This window comes from Myiozetetes cayanensis, unplaced genomic scaffold (genome assembly GCF_022539395.1).
Source record: "Myiozetetes cayanensis isolate MyiCay16 unplaced genomic scaffold, myiCay2020 scf22, whole genome shotgun sequence".
NCBI classification, from domain to species: Eukaryota; Metazoa; Chordata; class Aves; order Passeriformes; family Tyrannidae; genus Myiozetetes; species Myiozetetes cayanensis.
The window spans coordinates 9931082-9947570 of record NW_026087434.1 but is presented as its reverse complement, the minus strand read 5'-3'; the positions used below and the strand labels follow the sequence as shown (position 1 = coordinate 9947570).

Here is a 16489-nt window from a genome sequence, read left to right as displayed (position 1 = left end):
GAGAAAGAGATATTTTGCCACACAAGTGATTCTTTCTGTACTTAATTTTGATTCTTTTCTACGTTTTTTAGTCTCCTGAATGACGCCTTTGTTTGAGCAGGGTTATACCTGGCTCTTCCTCTCTCAGTGGTCAGAAGTGTGATGTTACCTGGGGTGATTTGGCAGTTCCCTGTCCTGTTCTCAGGCTGCCTCTCAGCTGTGTTTCAGTTTTTTAATGACATCAGCTGCAGAAAACATGGAGAACCAACCCCTTCCTCCCCCTTCCATGTGTTGCTACAAGAGAATGTGGCCCTGCCCCAGGAGGGCTGATGCTGCTGCTCTGACTGGAGATGTGTGTATGGAAAAGGCAGAGGGGGAAGGTCTCCAGAAGGACCCTTTAGCTAAATGAATGTTTGGGTTGGGATCCCAAAGCCGCTGGCAGTGAGGGAGGTGCTGGATGTGTGCTGTGGGGATGGTCCAAGCAAGGTCTGTGGCCTCCTCCTTCCATAGCTGTGCACCAGGAGAGAGTCCAATTCTAGTGAAAATAAGGGGAATGGTGAAGGCTTGGGGCCTGCAGTGACTGGCTGAGAGGGGAGGAGTGAAAATATCCAGCAGCATGTGGGAGATCCCGGCCTTGAAAAATGCCTGTGAAGCCTCAGCAAAGCAAGAGCACATCTGGTAAGGGGGAGCCGTGTACCAGAGCCACTCTTTCCCCCTCCTTTGCAACACTGTGGGGCTCTTACCCCCATTCCTGTGAGTGCATTGGCTTTCCTCTGGCATTTGCATTTGCATGGGGAACGGGAGAGCAAGGCAACTTCTGCAGGTGGCCAGAGCTCCTGCACGCTGGGTAACTCCTGCAGAGGAAGGACAGACAAACACGGTGTGAGGATGGATGGATAGGCACGGGACAATTGAGGAGTGATGCCCAAAATCAGCCAGGGCATGTTGAAGGCGCTAATTCTGAGTCTAGCAGGGACAAAGCTTTGCAAACAGGACTCCATGTGTACATCCCACAGCCACAGTGGCCGGGCTCTGCCGGCTCTGCAGCGGTTCTGTCCCGGCGCCAGGACACGTGTGTGTGTGTGTGTCCTTCATGAATGGGAGCGACTGTGAATGAAAACAAGACAGGGGAAACGAGGATGTTATCGTGTGCTGGTGTGTGCTGCTGTTGTTGTTTCCCTGGAGCCTTCCTGCCCGCGGGGCGGCTGCTGGGGTGGGCGGGGGAAGGGGATGGGAATGGGGATGGGAATGGGGATGCTGCTCCGAGCGGTAACTTGGCACCGGTGCAGGCAGTGGGAATTGAATGCGAGTAACGCTGACAGTCAGTTTAACTGCCTCCTCCTGCCTTTCTCTCCAATCAGGAAGGAAGCAGATTATTTTTAAATCTGGGGCCCAGGTATGTAACTATACCTAATGCTTTTTCTCATGTAGAAGAAGATGGGAAGTGATGCAGCATCAGCTGCAGTTCCCACGCTCCCTCCATAAGTGCTTTCTTCCCCCAAATCACCTACCCCAGCAAAACTCAGCACTTCAAACCCTGCTCTGGGTAAGAGCTGGGGCGAGGAGCTGACCTAGCAGGTCCCTGGCCACAAAGGGGGATGGTCCTGGTGGTGGCAGTCACTGGCCAGAGGGGTTGGCCCATGCATTGGTCTGTCCTAGAGCACTTTGTGCAGCAGAACATGGGGCACACACACACTTGTGTTCCAACAGCTCTCTGGGATGACAGGGCTGGCAGGCTCACCCCAGCCCTGCACCCACATCCCATAGGGATCAACATTTACCTCCTGCTTTGGGCTGTCTGCTGTATCCATGCATTCCTCCCGTATGCCAGCCTGGGCTCATGCCAGCACATTCCAGTCTTAACTGATCACCAGGACACCGACAGACCTCAGCAGCCCTGAGCAGCCTCACCCAGGGCCCTGTTTGGACTCATCCCGGGAGCTGCACTCCTGTCCCTGAGTCACAAGTGGTGACAACGTTACACCCTGCTGAGCACAGCCAGACCTGCTCCAGCCAACACCTCTGTCACTGCAAAGCCAGACTTCTCCAAGAACACGCTCCAGAAGGGGCTGGGCATCTTCAGCCCAGGCTACATCCCGGAGCTGGCAGCAGGCAGGGGCTGCTGGGGCAGCCGCAGGGGCTGGCACTGAGCAAAGGCCGATGTGCCCGAGATGCTCCGGGCGGGAGGCGCTGGCACAGGCACAGAACTCTGTGCCTGGAACGGGGAGCTGGAAAAGCGTCCTCTCGGACCGACTCCTCCTCGTCTCTCGCGGCAACGCTGTTTATTCCAAGGTCCTGGGCGTGCAGCTGGGAGGCGGCAGCGCCGGATTTGCCCCGGCATGGGGTGGTCGGCGGCACTGAGGGGGCTGTGCGGGCGCCAGGGCTCACCACGGCTGTCCCGGGACAGGTTGGTCCCAGAGCAGCCCGACCTGCACGGCTGGTTTGTGGGGATTAGAGGCAGGGCAGGACTGAGCCCTCTGTCGCCCGCTCCTGCACGTCCGGAGAGCGCCGGGCGAGCGCGACCTGCGCGGGGACAGATTTCTCCTTGGGGGACTTCTGTGTGAAAGAGGAAGTTGTCTTGAAATAACTCGTCGCTTCCCTTTCTGCTGTGCAGACTTTGAAGTGGCTGCAGAGCTCAGCAGCCGCCCCGGCGCTCTGCCGGCCCCCGCCGCCCTCCCCACCGGGCAGAGCAGCCCCTGCCATGACCCCCCCAGGACCCTCCCGTGCCCCCCGCGCTGGACGGGACCTCTGGAGTGTGTGTGACTCGCTGGGGTCCCGGTGCCTGCCCTGAAGAAGCAGGTAAGAGTTCCGGGGGGACACACGGGTCTGTGCACGGGGATTGTGTTGCTCATCCTCTGCCTTTTCCCCCTGTTCCCTTGAGCAGCACTTGCCGCTCTGCTGGTCCCCTGTAACTGGGGAATGCTTTATGCCTTAGAGGTTGGTGGTGTGTGCATGAGTGCTGCATCCCGGTGGATCAAAGAACCTGGAAAGGCACGGACAGGGGCAGATTGATTCCTGTTCTCAGGAAGAATTAGGGGAGGGGGCACCGATAGTACTGGAGATGAGGAATGTGCTGCTTCTCTGTAGGAAAGGGATATCTGTGCAAGCTTCCCCCGCTGCACCCTGTCAGAGAGCAGGATCCCGGGGGGAAATGGGATTTGCTCTGGAGCCTGCCCCAGGGAAGAGTGTGGGGATTTTGCTGCCTGAGCCCCGGAGAAGATAAGGGTAGTTTTGATGTTGTTACTGCTCTGGCCATCGTTCCAGGCCCCCGGGCACTCACTGCTCACTCATTCCCTGCACAGACAGCCCAGATGGGTGAGTGAGTTACATCACTGACTTGGGGCTGGTTCAGCACTAGCTCATGCTTGTTCATTTTGCTGTGTGTGAAACAACTCCCAGCTGCAGAGAACGGAGTCACATGCCCAGCGCCTCTCCCGGCCGTCACTCGGGGGCTCCTCCATCCCAGCTCCTTGTCCCGTAGCGCGGGCAGTGCTCGTGTACCCAGCTGGGGGGAGCCTGTGCTCGGGATTTTGGCGTGGTGCACACTCCAGAGCAGGCTGTTTGTGCAGTGGTGTGGCTGCCCAACTTCCCCTCCCCTTGGCCTGGTGCCTCAGCTGTCCCCTGGGGCCCCGAGCGCCGCAGCAGTGACGGAGCAATAAAGAGCGATGGCAGCGGCGATAACGGGGAGAGAGCAGAGCCCCGTCCAGAAAGGAAGCAAAAAGCTGCAAAAAAATGTAGATGAGCCAACTCTGTGCAACAGGCACGATTTAGTCCTCCTCCCCTGAGTGCTTTCCTCTGTGCCCTCTGTCTGTACCAGAGGCACTGAGCCATTGCACGCTGCCTGCTCCCCGGGATATTCTTGACTCCTACAGGAGCTCTCCCAGTGTCTGTGCACCTCAGCAGAACTTTTTCTTTCTGTTTCATGACCAAGGCTGAACACAGAAACAAATTCATCTGGGCTTCAAGGGCTGATTTGTCACCTCTGAGTATTACACAAACTTTTAGGTGTGTACTTGTTTGGTACTGGGGATTTACAGTCAGTATGTGGCTCCCAAGGCTTTCCCAAAGTTTCCAGCAGAGTTCCTCTGTTGGCAGCCCAAATTCACAAGACATTGATTCAGCCTTTATAGCTAAAGGTACATCCTATATCTGTAGTGGAAGGAAATATAGATCAATCTGGTGAAATCCATGAGCAGCCTGTGCTCTGTCACATGAAGCTGTTCAAGCCCACAGCTTTCTCCCAAATGTTAATTTGACCTGAGGAAATAGTCTGAGCCCTCAAAACCTCCAGCTGTTCTGACAAGACCTGGGCCTTTGCAGGGCTCTGTCCTGGAGCCTCTCCCTGCTGGCCCTGAGATGGGACTCCAGTGCACAGGGCTGGCTTGACAGCAGGTATTGGGGGGCTGCTGCAATATAAGCTCTGATGGTGTTTCTACCTTAAAATAATTTGCTGTATATCTGGGGGTTTAGCCCTGCTTCCTAAAGAAACAGAACTGTGAGGCATCACTATCTGTTGCCTGTCCATATTCCTGGCTGGCCTCAAACCAGATGGGGAGCAGACTTCTTGGCCCTGAGTGAGATGGCTCAGGGCAACTACCACTGTTTTTACAGGAGTGTCCTGGACCAAGTGTTCAGGTTGTTCTGTGACAGGAACACTGCTTTCCTTTTTGCCTCAAAAATAAGATAATCTCTGCTCGTGGAGGAGCTGTGGGGAAGGAGACTGGCCACTGTTCCCCATTGCTAGACACCACCTGCACATCCCCACTGGAGCAGCTTCCATGTTCTCTTTTTGGGTTCTGACGTTTTCCCCCTGGGATCCTGTGAGCTGTCTCAGAGCTGTCCTGCTTGGACATGGTCTCACTCCACAGGATCTCGCTGTACAACCTGTGTGTGGCCCCTTTGGCAGGGGTTGCCCTGTGCACCATCTCACTGGTGCCTTCAGAACTGCCCCCTCCCCATCACCTTGTGATATGTGGGGTGGGCACAGCTGCACTTATGACAGGCCATAATCACCCTTTATCAGTGGCAGCTGCCTGTTGGGGTGTAGGCTGGAGCAGCACCACTCCCCAGCACCCAAACTCTCATTTTCACTTGGAGCTCCTCTGCTCTGAGTGCCTGGGAGAGCTCTGACCCAAGAGAACTCTCACTGTAGTTGTGCCCAGCCTTCCTAATGCTGACACATCTCCTACTCAGCCGTGGGGGCTCTCAGGAGTTGCTTTCCCAGTTTCTTTCTTGCTTGGTGAGCTTTGCTGGTGTTAATGGCTGTTCTGAAGGCAGATGCTGTGTTGGCTGAGTCACGCCTTTCTGTTTTGAGGTGTGACATGCTTTGAAGACAGCACCGTTCATCAGACGTGATTTGGGCAGGAGCTCTCCGAGGGAGCTGCTGTCATGAGTGATCTGTGCTGGGATGGGTTTTGCTTGGGAGTGAATCTCTGCTGTGCTTCTCGGGGCCAGACTGGAGTTACAGGGGTGCTCATGGTCCTACTGAAAGCTGAGGTTTCTGTTGTTGTCTGTACCATGCAATCAAATCTCATTATTGACCTTGCCCTCCTGGTACAACACTATATACCCATCCCTTCCTTGCTAATCTTCTCTGTGCTCTGGGTTAGCCCTGTCAGCAGCTGTCACATCATTCTGTCCCCACTGCCAAGAGAGCACCACCAGCCTGCTTATCTGCTGACAGCAGGGGTAGGTGCCACACACAGCTTGCTGTGGTCACTCTGACTCTGGTCACCCTCCTTATGTGACCCCCAAGCCCATGGGCAATCACTTTGTGCCCTCCCTGAGTCCCAGTGGCCTCCTGTCCACTGTCAGACAGGTGTGGCCACCTCAGTGCAGCTTCCAGCAGAGGTTGGTGAAGCTCCTCCACTGGAGAGAACAGTTCTGTGTCCCTGTACAGAGCTGGGCACTGAGACACCGTCACATCATCCGGGGACAAAGGGCTTAAACCATAAAAAGTGCTGGATTCACCACTGGATACAGGTACCCCCTTGGAGGTCCCTTGAGGTTTGGTGGCCAGGTTGGATCTGTGGCCAGGTGAAGCAGGCTGGTACCTGTGTGTCACCACTGGCCACACTCTCAGAGTTTGCAAGGAACAGCCCCTGATGCTGCAGCACCAGCCCTGCCACGCTCAGGGTCTCCTGCAGCTGTGGGGGAGCTGCTGACTCTGCAGCAAAAAATCCTGAGCACACCCCCAGACTGATGTTTCTGAAACCCCAAATTCCTTTGTGAGAGTAAACCAAGATGACCAGAGGGATGGAGCACCTCTCCTGCAAGGAAAGGCTGAGGGAATTGAGTTTGTTCAGCCTGGAGAAGAGAAGCTTTGGGGTGATCTAATTGCAGTCTGTTGGTACCTGAAGGGAGCCAACAAGAAAGATGGAGAGGGACTATTTCCAAGGGTCTGGAGTGACAGGACAAGGGGAATGTCTTCAAACTGAAAGAGAGTAGGTTTAGATGGGATATTAGGAAAAAATTCCTTACTGTGAGGGCTGTGAGGCCCTGGCACAAGTTGCCTGAAGAAGCTGTGGTTGCCCCATTCCTGGAAGTGTTCAAGACCATGTTGGATGGGGCTTGGAGCAACCTGGCCTAGTGGAAGGTGCCCCTGCCCGCAGCAGGGTGTGGAAAGAGACAACCTTTAAGGTCCCTTCCAACCCAAACCATTCCATGGTTCTATAAGGATTTGCTGTTACTCAGAACTGTTCTCTCCCAGCTGGTGACACACAGCATGTCTAAGTGCAGGGACTGTCCCACCAGTGGCTCTGCTGGTGAAAGTCCCGTATGAGGGAGGTATTGCTCAGGGAGTGGGTCTGTGTGGAGGCAGGGAATGGCTCTGCCATCCAACAGCCTCTTCCACCCCAAGAAAGCAGCCAGCTCCCCTTCTGGCCTCTCCCAGGCTGGCCACATTTGGGAGCCTGAGCTCTGCCTGCTTTTACTTCCCCCCTCAGTTGGGCAGCTCGGGGCTGTTTGTGCTCACAAACCTGGCAGTGGTTTTCAAATCACAGGTATTTTTTCCCTCTGATTGTTTTTTTTCCAAAGCCAGTTCTGGGAATGGAAAGAGATGCTAAATCTAAAAAGCTGATGTTTCCGGAAAACTCGTTTCTTTCCTTAGAAAGAATGAAATGTGACGTTGGCAAGGAAGTCTCCAAAGGGTCGTTAATGTCCAGGAAGCTGCTCCACTTCCACGCCAGCTTTAGCAAAGGGCTCTGGGGCTCATTCAGTCCTGATGGGCTGATGAATATCTGCTGCAATATGAGCTGCAAAGGTGTTTCATTAGTGAAATGGCTCCAAAATTCATCCTTTATTTCTCTCCCTCCATGGGCAGGAGTCTCCTGGCAGGGCCACATCTTGCCAGAGCAACCAGCAGGAAAGCGGCACCGCAAAGAGATGATGGAAAGCAGAGTCTGAGCTCAAGATGCTTTTCCTTGGCAGCAAGAGCCCAAGGGAGAGCATCTGGTTTCATGTCAGAGCTGTCTGAAACCACAGGCCCTGCCAGGTTTTGAGCTAAATCTGAAAATCAGACCAGAAGGGGGGCTCTGAGCTGGGCCACGGCACACGTGGTCCTTCCACCTCCTTTGCTGGTCCCCTCTGCTCGTGCACTGTGTCTGAATGGGGACAGAAGGGAGACAGGTGATCTTTCTGTGGGGTTTGAGTTTCAGAACCAAAGCTTTGCTTAGTTTTCATTTGAACTGAGACCCCTGGGCAGCTGATGGAAGGGGAGGTGGAGCAGACCTTGCCCTTGGTGTTCATCCTTGGCCAAGGCTCAGGCCCTCAGGGGAGCCTGGAGCTGCTGTTGCTGGACAATAAGGAGGGCTGCAGGCTGGAAAGCTGCATTTGTCTTGCTTTCCTACCTGAGCTGTGCAGCTGGGCTGGAGGTCGGGATCAGGGCCAGAAATAGCATTTGCTCCACTGGCAGATGGACACGGTTTAAGAGGAGGGTGCAAACAGGATGTCAGACCTACCTCTGATGGGCTCCCCTGCAGCATCAGCCTGTCCTGCTGCAGGGATTGATTCTGGCTCCACGGGCGTTCTGGGAGCTGCCAGCCACAGTTCTGAGCAGCCCAGAGGATGCACTGCCACAGCCTCAGGTTCAGCAGGGGGAAGCAGCTCACACATCCCCCCTTGGCTCCCAGCTGATACCTGTGCTCCAGTCAGTGCTGCCAGATCCAGAGGGAAGCTCAGGCTGGGTGTCCACTGCTGAGCTGTGTAACGTTAGACAGAGCTTCTGATGTGCTACTTTCATAACCAGTCTCACCCCAGGGCAATGCAGGGGGAGGGCAGGCACGTGGGGGTGGTGAATTCTGCACTGCTCCACGGGACATCTGTCGCCCCATGACGAAACGCTGATCTCGTGTGTGTCCCCTGAGGCTGAGCACTCTCCGCCTCTCCCTTCAGGATGTTCCAGCACCAAACAGCTCGCTCCTCGCTGACAATGGTATTGGTACGATCCTTCCTCGCACCGGGAGCCAACCAGGGTGTCTGCTGCGGGTTGGGAAGAGTTGGGATCGGGGCAGTTACTGGCGGTGGGATGGGGGAGAGGGAGGAGCACGGCCAGGGGAGCAGCTTTCCACGCTCCGTGCCCGTGCAAGGCGCCGGCTTTTCTTTTCGAGCGCTTGTAGTGGGGCTGATAAACAACCACAGGAAACCTTAGATGTGCCCGTGTAGTGAATTTGTAACTAAACACAGGGCTGCGGGAGGCGGGGAGAGCCTGGCTTTGGAGCGGGACTAAATATAACTCAAAGAAAGCAAACGTGTGCGCTCCACGGGCTGGGACTGCCCTGCTGTGTCACTGCTGTCCTCGGGTAAAGACGGCACAGGGGACATCTCCCAGGGCTGGCTGTGGTCAGCAGAGCTCCAGGTAATGGCACTGAGGATCCAAGGCAGGGTGTGCCTGGACACGCTGGAGAACGGGGCAGGACAGTGCAGCCAAGCTTCCCAAGGGAGCCTGCTGTTTGCTGCTAACCCTGCTTGCAACGCCAAGAGATTTGGGTGTAGGTTTTCTTTCGTGGCTTCAGATATTTCTGAATCACTGAGTCTGTGTCTCACGTGCTTCGCTTAGTCTAGGGGGGTTGGTTTTTGGTGATTTCTGCAGCTTTTGATAACCCAAGAGACAGAGCAGCACGTTTTCTTGAGGGGTTGTGCTTCCCCTCGTTGATTGCCTGCAGGGGACAGCCTGAGTCACTTCCCTCCACTGAGAACGATGGGTTGAAGGGACTCACCTGGATGGACACCTGTGTTGGACTTTCAGTCTCACCCCAGTGGCCTCACAAAGGGCTGAGCTTCAACTCCTGCCGTGGAGCTGAGAGAGAAACACCCTTTTCTTGGGACAGGGATGTGCTTTCCTGCAGGGGGAGGCTGTGCCTGGCTGTGCTTGTTGTGTCAGCAGAACAGAGCAGGGGGAGGAGGTGGGCTGCTGGAGGGCTGGGACGTGGTCCAGGTGGCCTCTTAGGTCTCAGCTCTGGTGCTGGTCAGGCTGGATTAGCCTGCAACCTGTGAAGGCTTTTGGGTGTTTGCTGGCAGTGCGTTGGCAGCTCTTCCAAAAATCCCCCCTCCCTGTGGGTGGGGAAGCTGTGGCTGTGCCATGCCTGGCTTTGTCTGTCTCTGCCTGGGCTGCAGCTGCTCAGGGGTGCTGGGAGGCACGTGGTGAGCCCTGCCTGGGGTAGGAGATGGGTCTACATAGTCCTGAGCCTGATCCAGGGACCTTTGGGACTGCAGGGGATGGAGTCTGACTCCACTAAGGGTGCTAGCCCATGATATATTTAAAGCAACCTAACAAGGGTTGAGTGAACATGGATCCTCCTTCAGGGAGGTCAAGAAGCCCCGTTTGGTTCTTTGTGCAGTGGAGACTGATGATCCTGCAGGGGCCAGTGATCTGCTGTCTGTGCAACCTGGTGGTGCCCACCCAGCCACAGACAGGACCCTCCAGACACATCCAAAAAACCAAGAGGTTAATGTGTCATCTGCTGAGACCCACCTCATCACAGGGTCTTTGGTGTCTGCCCTGCCAATGACAGAAAGGAGATTGGTGTGGTGTCCCCGCCATTTCTCCTGGTTGTGAGGACAGGGGAGGGGACAACCCTGGAGGAAGGTGACTATTTCTTTGTGCACACCTGAGCCAGAGCAAACGCAGACCCTCTGCTTAGGAGGAAAGAGGTTCAGTGGGACAAGCAGGGGAGGATGGAGAGGTGAGGAGAGAGGCAGATGCTGGAATATCCCAGCCCTGGTGACATCACCCTGAAAGGGGACAGCACTTCATCTTGTATTATCTCAGATGAAACAGAGCAGGAAACTGCTCCAATACAATAATAATTAAAAAACCCTGTTTCAAATAACTGCTCCCCATGTCTGGGTCCCCATGGACTGCTGCCCTGCAGAGGAGGGGCCTGAGGAGGGACTGGTGCTCAGCTGGTCCTGCTCACACTGTCCCCAGCCCCCTGGCAGCTTGGAAAAGGAGGATGAGGCTGCAAAGCCCTTCCATCCATAGGTTTATCCACCAGTTTCCAGGGTAATTTCAATGCAAAGTTCTTCATTTTTAAGAATATAACCAGATGGTTCCCATAACTGCCCCAAACTCTTGGGGAAGGTGGCTTTTGAGTCACTAAGGCTTTTGTTCACTACAAATCTCATAGTTATTGAAACCTGGAGGGAGAAATGTGACTTCTCTCCCTTCCCTTTTAATTTTTTTTCCCTGCAAATGGAATAAAATCCAGCTGATGGCATGGGTATTTTAAGAATTGCACAGAGGAAGTGGAGATTTGCAGCTCTGCAAAGTAGTGGGATGAATGCAGAGAAGTCTCTGGTCTTGCTGAGCTGGCAGACAGCAAAATAACCAGTTATGGGATGAAATGTGTCTGCTGCAGGGAAGGGAAGAGATCCAAGTGGGGAGGAGGGGGCCAGAAAGCAGAGAAACCCTCCCGGGTGTGATCAGGGAACCGAGAGGCTGCTGCCTCTTGCCGGCACTTTTGCAGGGCTTTGTTTTACACCCCGCGCCGCCCAATTTCCCCTCAGCTCATCCACCACCGCCCCAGGGGCGTGTGAGGGCTGGGACCGTGAGCCTTCCTGTGCGGGGGTACAAGGCTGTGGTCGCTGCTCAGCTCTGGCACGGGCACGAGGAGCAGGAGCGAGCCCCGGGTTCGGCAGCATCGTGTGCGGGCTCCGGGGCGGCACCGCAGGGATCTCTGCGGGGATCGGTGGGAAGCGCTGCGTCCACATCTCACCTGCTGCACTCAGCTGGGCCTGACCTGCCGCTGCCTCCTCCCTCCTCCACCTCCTCCTCCTCTCAATGTGCCCGCCGGGAAGGGTCCGTGCCCTGAAAGGAGCGGTGTTCCTGGGAGCTGGAAGGTCACACGGGAAGGTGAGTGCAGCCCGGATCCCAACTGCTTTGGGACAGGGTCTTTCCCTTGGTTCCAGGGCCAGGCTGGAGGGGTCCTGCCCCAGCCTTCTGGGCAGGGGTTCCCAGGTGAAAGGTCTGAGTTAGTCCACAAGGACCAGTGCAGGTTCCATCCCTGGAAATGGGGACAATTCTCCTTACTTTTGCCAGGGATCAGTCATTTCAGGAGAGGTGTGGAAGGCAGAGAGGGCTGTCTGTAATGGGGGGTTCTGATGTCTGGTGCTCCCCTTCCTCTGGGTCGGCAGCAAGTCTTGTCTGCTGCATTGGGATCTTGGGATGAGGCACAGTTGATGCTGAAGATCTGGTCCCAGGGACTCAGTGAAGTCCCCTTGGCTGAGTGTCCCTGCATAAGACCCCAGGGCAGCAGTTCTAACCTGAGAGAGGGGGACCTGGTGTGCCTGGATCCATGGATGAGCCAGGGGCGCTGCAGTGCAGTTCAGACACTTCTCTGTACCTGCCATCCATCCCCACACAGCTCCTGAGCAAGCCCTGGGCATGGGGGGGCTCGTCTGGCACGAGAGGGGTCAGGGCTCAGTGGCACAGGGGTGTCTGTAACCAGGCTCTTTAGCTCCGTGGTCTGTGACCAAAACAGGTGGCAACAGCAAAGGATCCATCGGGAAGGGACTCGTCCCTGAAGGCAGAGGATGCAGGGACATCTGTCTCTGTCTTCTCCAGGGAAGGAGTTGTCAAAGCATCACAGTACCACATTCCAGTGTGTCGTGCCTTGTGTTCCAGGGGATTTATGGCAGCTGTGTCCTGGGAACAGTGGGGCAGGCAGGCAGGCACACAGGGTGGGAGTGGGGATCTATCCCATCTCAGCAAGCCAAGAAACCTCCTGGTGCAGTGATAGGGATCCTGCCACACCCCAGGTTTCTGGGTGTCAGTGGGTGACATCTCCCAGGGCTTTGACACCAGCTCTGTGGTCTCCATGTTGTGTGTGTCTGCAGCTCCACATATCCTCTGCTAAAATGGATTTTCACCCAAATCAGCAGCTCTAAGTGTGTCTTGGAGCTCCAGAGGGTTGTTGTGTCCCTGCAGTGGCATGTGGCTTTTAGGTCATGTTCAAGGAACGCCCCCTGCCAGGTGATGGGCTTCATCCCCCATGGTCAGCCTTCCCAGAGGGGCCTAGGTTGGGTCTTTGCTCCCTGACACTCTCTGCTCAGCACAAGAGGTGCCAAGATCAGGTCATTTGACATGCACCAGCCTGGCTTCATTAATGTCACCCCAAAACTCCCCAGGCACCTTGGCTGGGGAGCAGCCTCCATGTCCACAGGAAGCAACAGTTGGGAAGGGCTCTGCACAAAGGCAGAATTTAGTCCTTGGCTACAGAACAGGCTCTTGCAGCTTCAGGTTCTTCCCCTCCATGTGACTGGTGTTGAATTTGTGTTGGGTTGACTGCAGGGCCAGTGGCTGTTGGGAAATCCTGGTGAAGCCTGGGAGGGAAGGGCAGGCAGCCCTCCCTGTTGTGGCTGGGGAGGGGAAATGTGATCCTGCTGTCCAAACTGCTCCAAACTGGGGTTGATGTGGTCTAGCCCTTCCCATCCTTACCCCCTCCTCCTCCTTTTGGTAGCCCTGGTACCCTCACCCTTGGGAGCAAAGCAGGCAGAAAACAGCCCCAGTGAAAAGGGGTGATTTTCTGCTCATTTGGGTTCCTGTGCCAGGCCAAGTGAGAAGCAGTGGCTGGAACCTGGCAGGAATCAGACCGACCCCAGTCTTCCTCACCAGCCTGTTTCTACGTATGTCCTTTCATGGCTTTTCTCATGGCACTTACCCATTCTCCTACAGACAGTGTGACTGGACTCTGAACATGGCAGGCGACCAGTTCTTGTCATTTTATGTTGAATTTTGTTAGGAGACCCAAGCACTCAGAGTGAGCGTGTGGACCGTGGATTCAGTCTCAGCTGCTCTTTGCTGAGAGTGAGGAAAACGAGCACTTTTTAAGCAGACAGGTGAAGAGAGAACCAAAGTTTCTCGGGCAGGAGGAGCTCGCACTGATCTGGTCCTGTCGAGCCCTTTGCTAAATTTGGAAACCGAGCGTTTGCCACGCAGGTCTCACGTTTGGCCAGCGGCTCGCCTCCCACGCGCGGGCAGGTAGGATGCGGATGTGGAAAACCACGGCCACATTTAGCACGGGCTGTTTCCTGCGGCAGGCAGGGGCAGAGGGGCCCGAGCGCAGCCCCGGCTCCCCCGCTCGGCCCGGGGGCTTTGGGTCTCCCGCGGCTCCGGGGAGCGCAGAGCCTTCCCCAGCAGGACATTGAACCGGCAGTGCCACCCTCTGTGTGGCATTTGGGGCTCTTTATGCAGGCAAGGGATCAGGACAACCATTGCCTCTCCTTCTGTAGCCGGTGGTTCGGGGTGGGGTGATCTGCAAGGTTTGAAATGAGGAGGTTTAATTGATGTTCTTCTCCTCTGGCATACCAGGGGGCACATCCCCGCTGTGCCTGCAGAGGCAGAGCCCCGTTTGCCCCAGACACACTTCTGGTGCTCGGTGTGGGCTGTCAGTGCTGTGGTCGGTGGTGGCCGGGGTGTGAGGGCACCCTTCCCGTGCTCACTGCTCTGCTCAGCATCTCCAGGAAACCAGCTGGTGCCTGAGCTGGGCAGTGTGGGTGCCAAAGGGAAGGCAGGTGAGTCTGTCACACACAGGAACAGCCTGTGGGCAGCATCAGCGTGGGGTGCAGAGGGAGAAACGGTTTCCTGACCTTAATAGATACCCTCTGCCCTGCTCTGCATCTCTGCTGCCCCCCAGCACGGTCACCCTGGGGGAAAGGGCACATCCATCACTGCAGCAGTACCCATGTGCCACAGAGATGCCATTCTGAGCTATCAGGCATCAAGCTGAGCTGGATAAGACTTAGTATCTGCTCCCTGCTCACAGCCCTGGACCAGGCTGCCTGCCAGCTGTGCAGGCAGAGGCAGGGACGTGGCTATAACAAGCCCCTGGCCTGCAGATGGACCCCTGTCATGAGGCATGGCTGGGAGCTGCCCCCGTGGTGCTGCTTGGCAGGCAGTGGAAATCCTCCAGAGTGGCTCAGTGCCAGACCCTTTATCCAGCCCCAGGGTCAGGAATAGAGGCCACAAGGGGCTGGGATGGGTTCTGAAGACTTCACGGGCTGCAGGAAATGTTTAAAGGGCTTCTGGAAGCTGCTGTGAGCAGGATGCTCTCGGGGCTTGAGTAGTGTGTGGCCATGGCACTCCCCCACGTGCCCAGCCACCTCTGCCTGCAGCTGCAGAGCTGTTGGATTTGGTGATGGATATTTGCAGATTTAGGAACTACCTGGGTCGAGTTAGGTTTTAAGCCTACAAACTAAACAGAGCAGATCCTAAATGGAGCAAAGACAAATGTGGGCTGACGGTCTGACTGTGCTCAGAGGGATTCTGAGGGCCAATGGCACTGCAGAGTTGTTGATGCCTGTGCTGCTTTGGGGCGTGATGGAGGTGGGCTCCCTGTTACCAGCCATAAATGTGGGTGTGTCAGGGAAATCATGGAATTCAGAGCTATGGCCTGGTTTTGGTGGGTTTTTTTTCCCCACTCCTAAAAGCAAGAAGAGAAGATAAAACCTGCAGGCTGGAAGAGCCTCAATCTAGAGATGCTGGAAGTGGTGTTGCAGCTCCTCTGGCTGTAAATACAGGCACCACAGTCCTGTGGCTGTTGCTGTGCCCTTGGATGGGGAGATGGGAGAGGGACATTCACAGGGGGAGATGCTGCTTCTCTCTGGGCACTGGGGGGCAGGACCACGAGGTGCCATGAGGACCCAGCTGTGGGTACATGGCTGCAGCTGAGCATCTCTGAGGGGATGTTTTGCACAGAAGATCCCGGTGTCTCCTCTGCTCCCCCATGGCTGCACTGTGCTGGCTCCACAGCCTGATTGTAGCTGTGTCACAGGCAAATCTCCCTTCCTTCCTCCTCAGCTCTTAGGCTTATTTATTTTTTTCCTTTCTTAGGAGAGAACAATACTGGAGGGCAAGGGAAGCTGTCTGGCTCCAGGCTGGCTTCCCTCTGCAGTGTAACTGTCCCCTGAGCTTTCCTCGGAGTTTCTTTCTCTGGGATGCTGGATCAGGACGGCAGTGGATCAGCATTAAGCATAAAAAAATCATGGAAATTCAGGCTTTTTTTTTGGTTGTTTCTTTTCTTTTCTTTTCTTTTCTTTTCTTTTCTTTTCTTTTCTTTTCTTTTCTTTTCTTTTCTTTTCTTTTCTTTTCTTTTCTTTTCTTTTCTTTTCTTTTCTTTTCTTTTCTTTTCTTTTCTTCTCTTCTCTTCTCTTCTCTTCTCTTCTCTTCTCTTCTCTTCTCTTCTCTTCTCTTCTCTTCTCTTCTCTTCTCTTCTCTTCTCTTCTCTTCTCTTCTCTTCTCTTCTCTTCTCTTCTCTTCTCTTCTCTTCTCTTCTCTTTTCTCTTCTCTTCTCCTATTTTTTTTTTTCTATTTAGACTTTGCTTTTCAGACTCGGTTCACCTTAAATTGAACATTTCTTCCTAGATCCTGGGGAGGGCGAGCTTTCCGATCCTGCCCTTCTCAGCGATGCTGATGCTCATCCCTGGGGGATCTCCTTGCTGTGGGAGCCTGACCCTGATCTCCAAACCCAGCCTGAGCCACCTGTGCCCTGATTTTTTACAGGCCAGCCCCTGGGCCTGAGGCCATGCCCAAGTGGAGTGAGGAGCAGCTCTGCACTCGCCCAACCACAGACACCCCACGGCCACCGGGCCCACGCTGGGCTGCACCCCCAGCTCGGCCATGGACAGCACAGGTGGGTGATGCTGAGCCACTGCTGAAACATTTTATTTCATTTCTGAGCCACTCCTGTTTGTTGCTGGTAGGTTGAGCCTGTTTTTAGATCAAAGCTCCTCTTGTTTGTGTTGGAACAATCTCTTTGACGCTCTGCTCCCTGTGAAGAAACCTCCGAGTATCTTGGCTGAGGTTGCTTTGATTTAGAAGGAGAGGACAGTATTTATATCAATGCCCAGGAAAAGCTTCCCCTGGTAATCACAAACATACACAAATGAAAAGAGCAGGAAATCTCAAATAGTCCATTAATGCATAACCCCTGAGTGCAAACCCAATAAACAGAACAGTGAAACTGAGGAGCTTCACAAAATCACCGCAGAGAAAAAAAAAAAGGAAGGAAGATAC

The 16489-nt window shown here is 55.0% G+C and overlaps 1 protein-coding gene across 3 annotated transcripts in view; it reads left to right on the top strand.

Moving 5' to 3' along the window:
- Positions 1–2681: 2681 nt before the first annotated feature.
- PIK3R6 (phosphoinositide-3-kinase regulatory subunit 6) overlaps positions 2682–16489 on the top strand; it is a 35511-nt gene continuing 21703 nt past the window's right edge. The window contains exons 1-2 of one of the 3 annotated variants that reach the window (XM_050319439.1): positions 2682–2778; positions 15977–16106. In XM_050319439.1, coding sequence (XP_050175396.1) covers positions 16094–16106 — 13 coding nt within the window. In that variant the 5' untranslated portion in view covers positions 2682–2778; positions 15977–16093. Of the gene's footprint in view, positions 2779–8345; positions 8417–11037; positions 11330–15976; positions 16107–16489 lie in introns of those variants that run through there. The other 2 variants (XM_050319440.1, XM_050319438.1) reach the window with 2 other exon arrangements.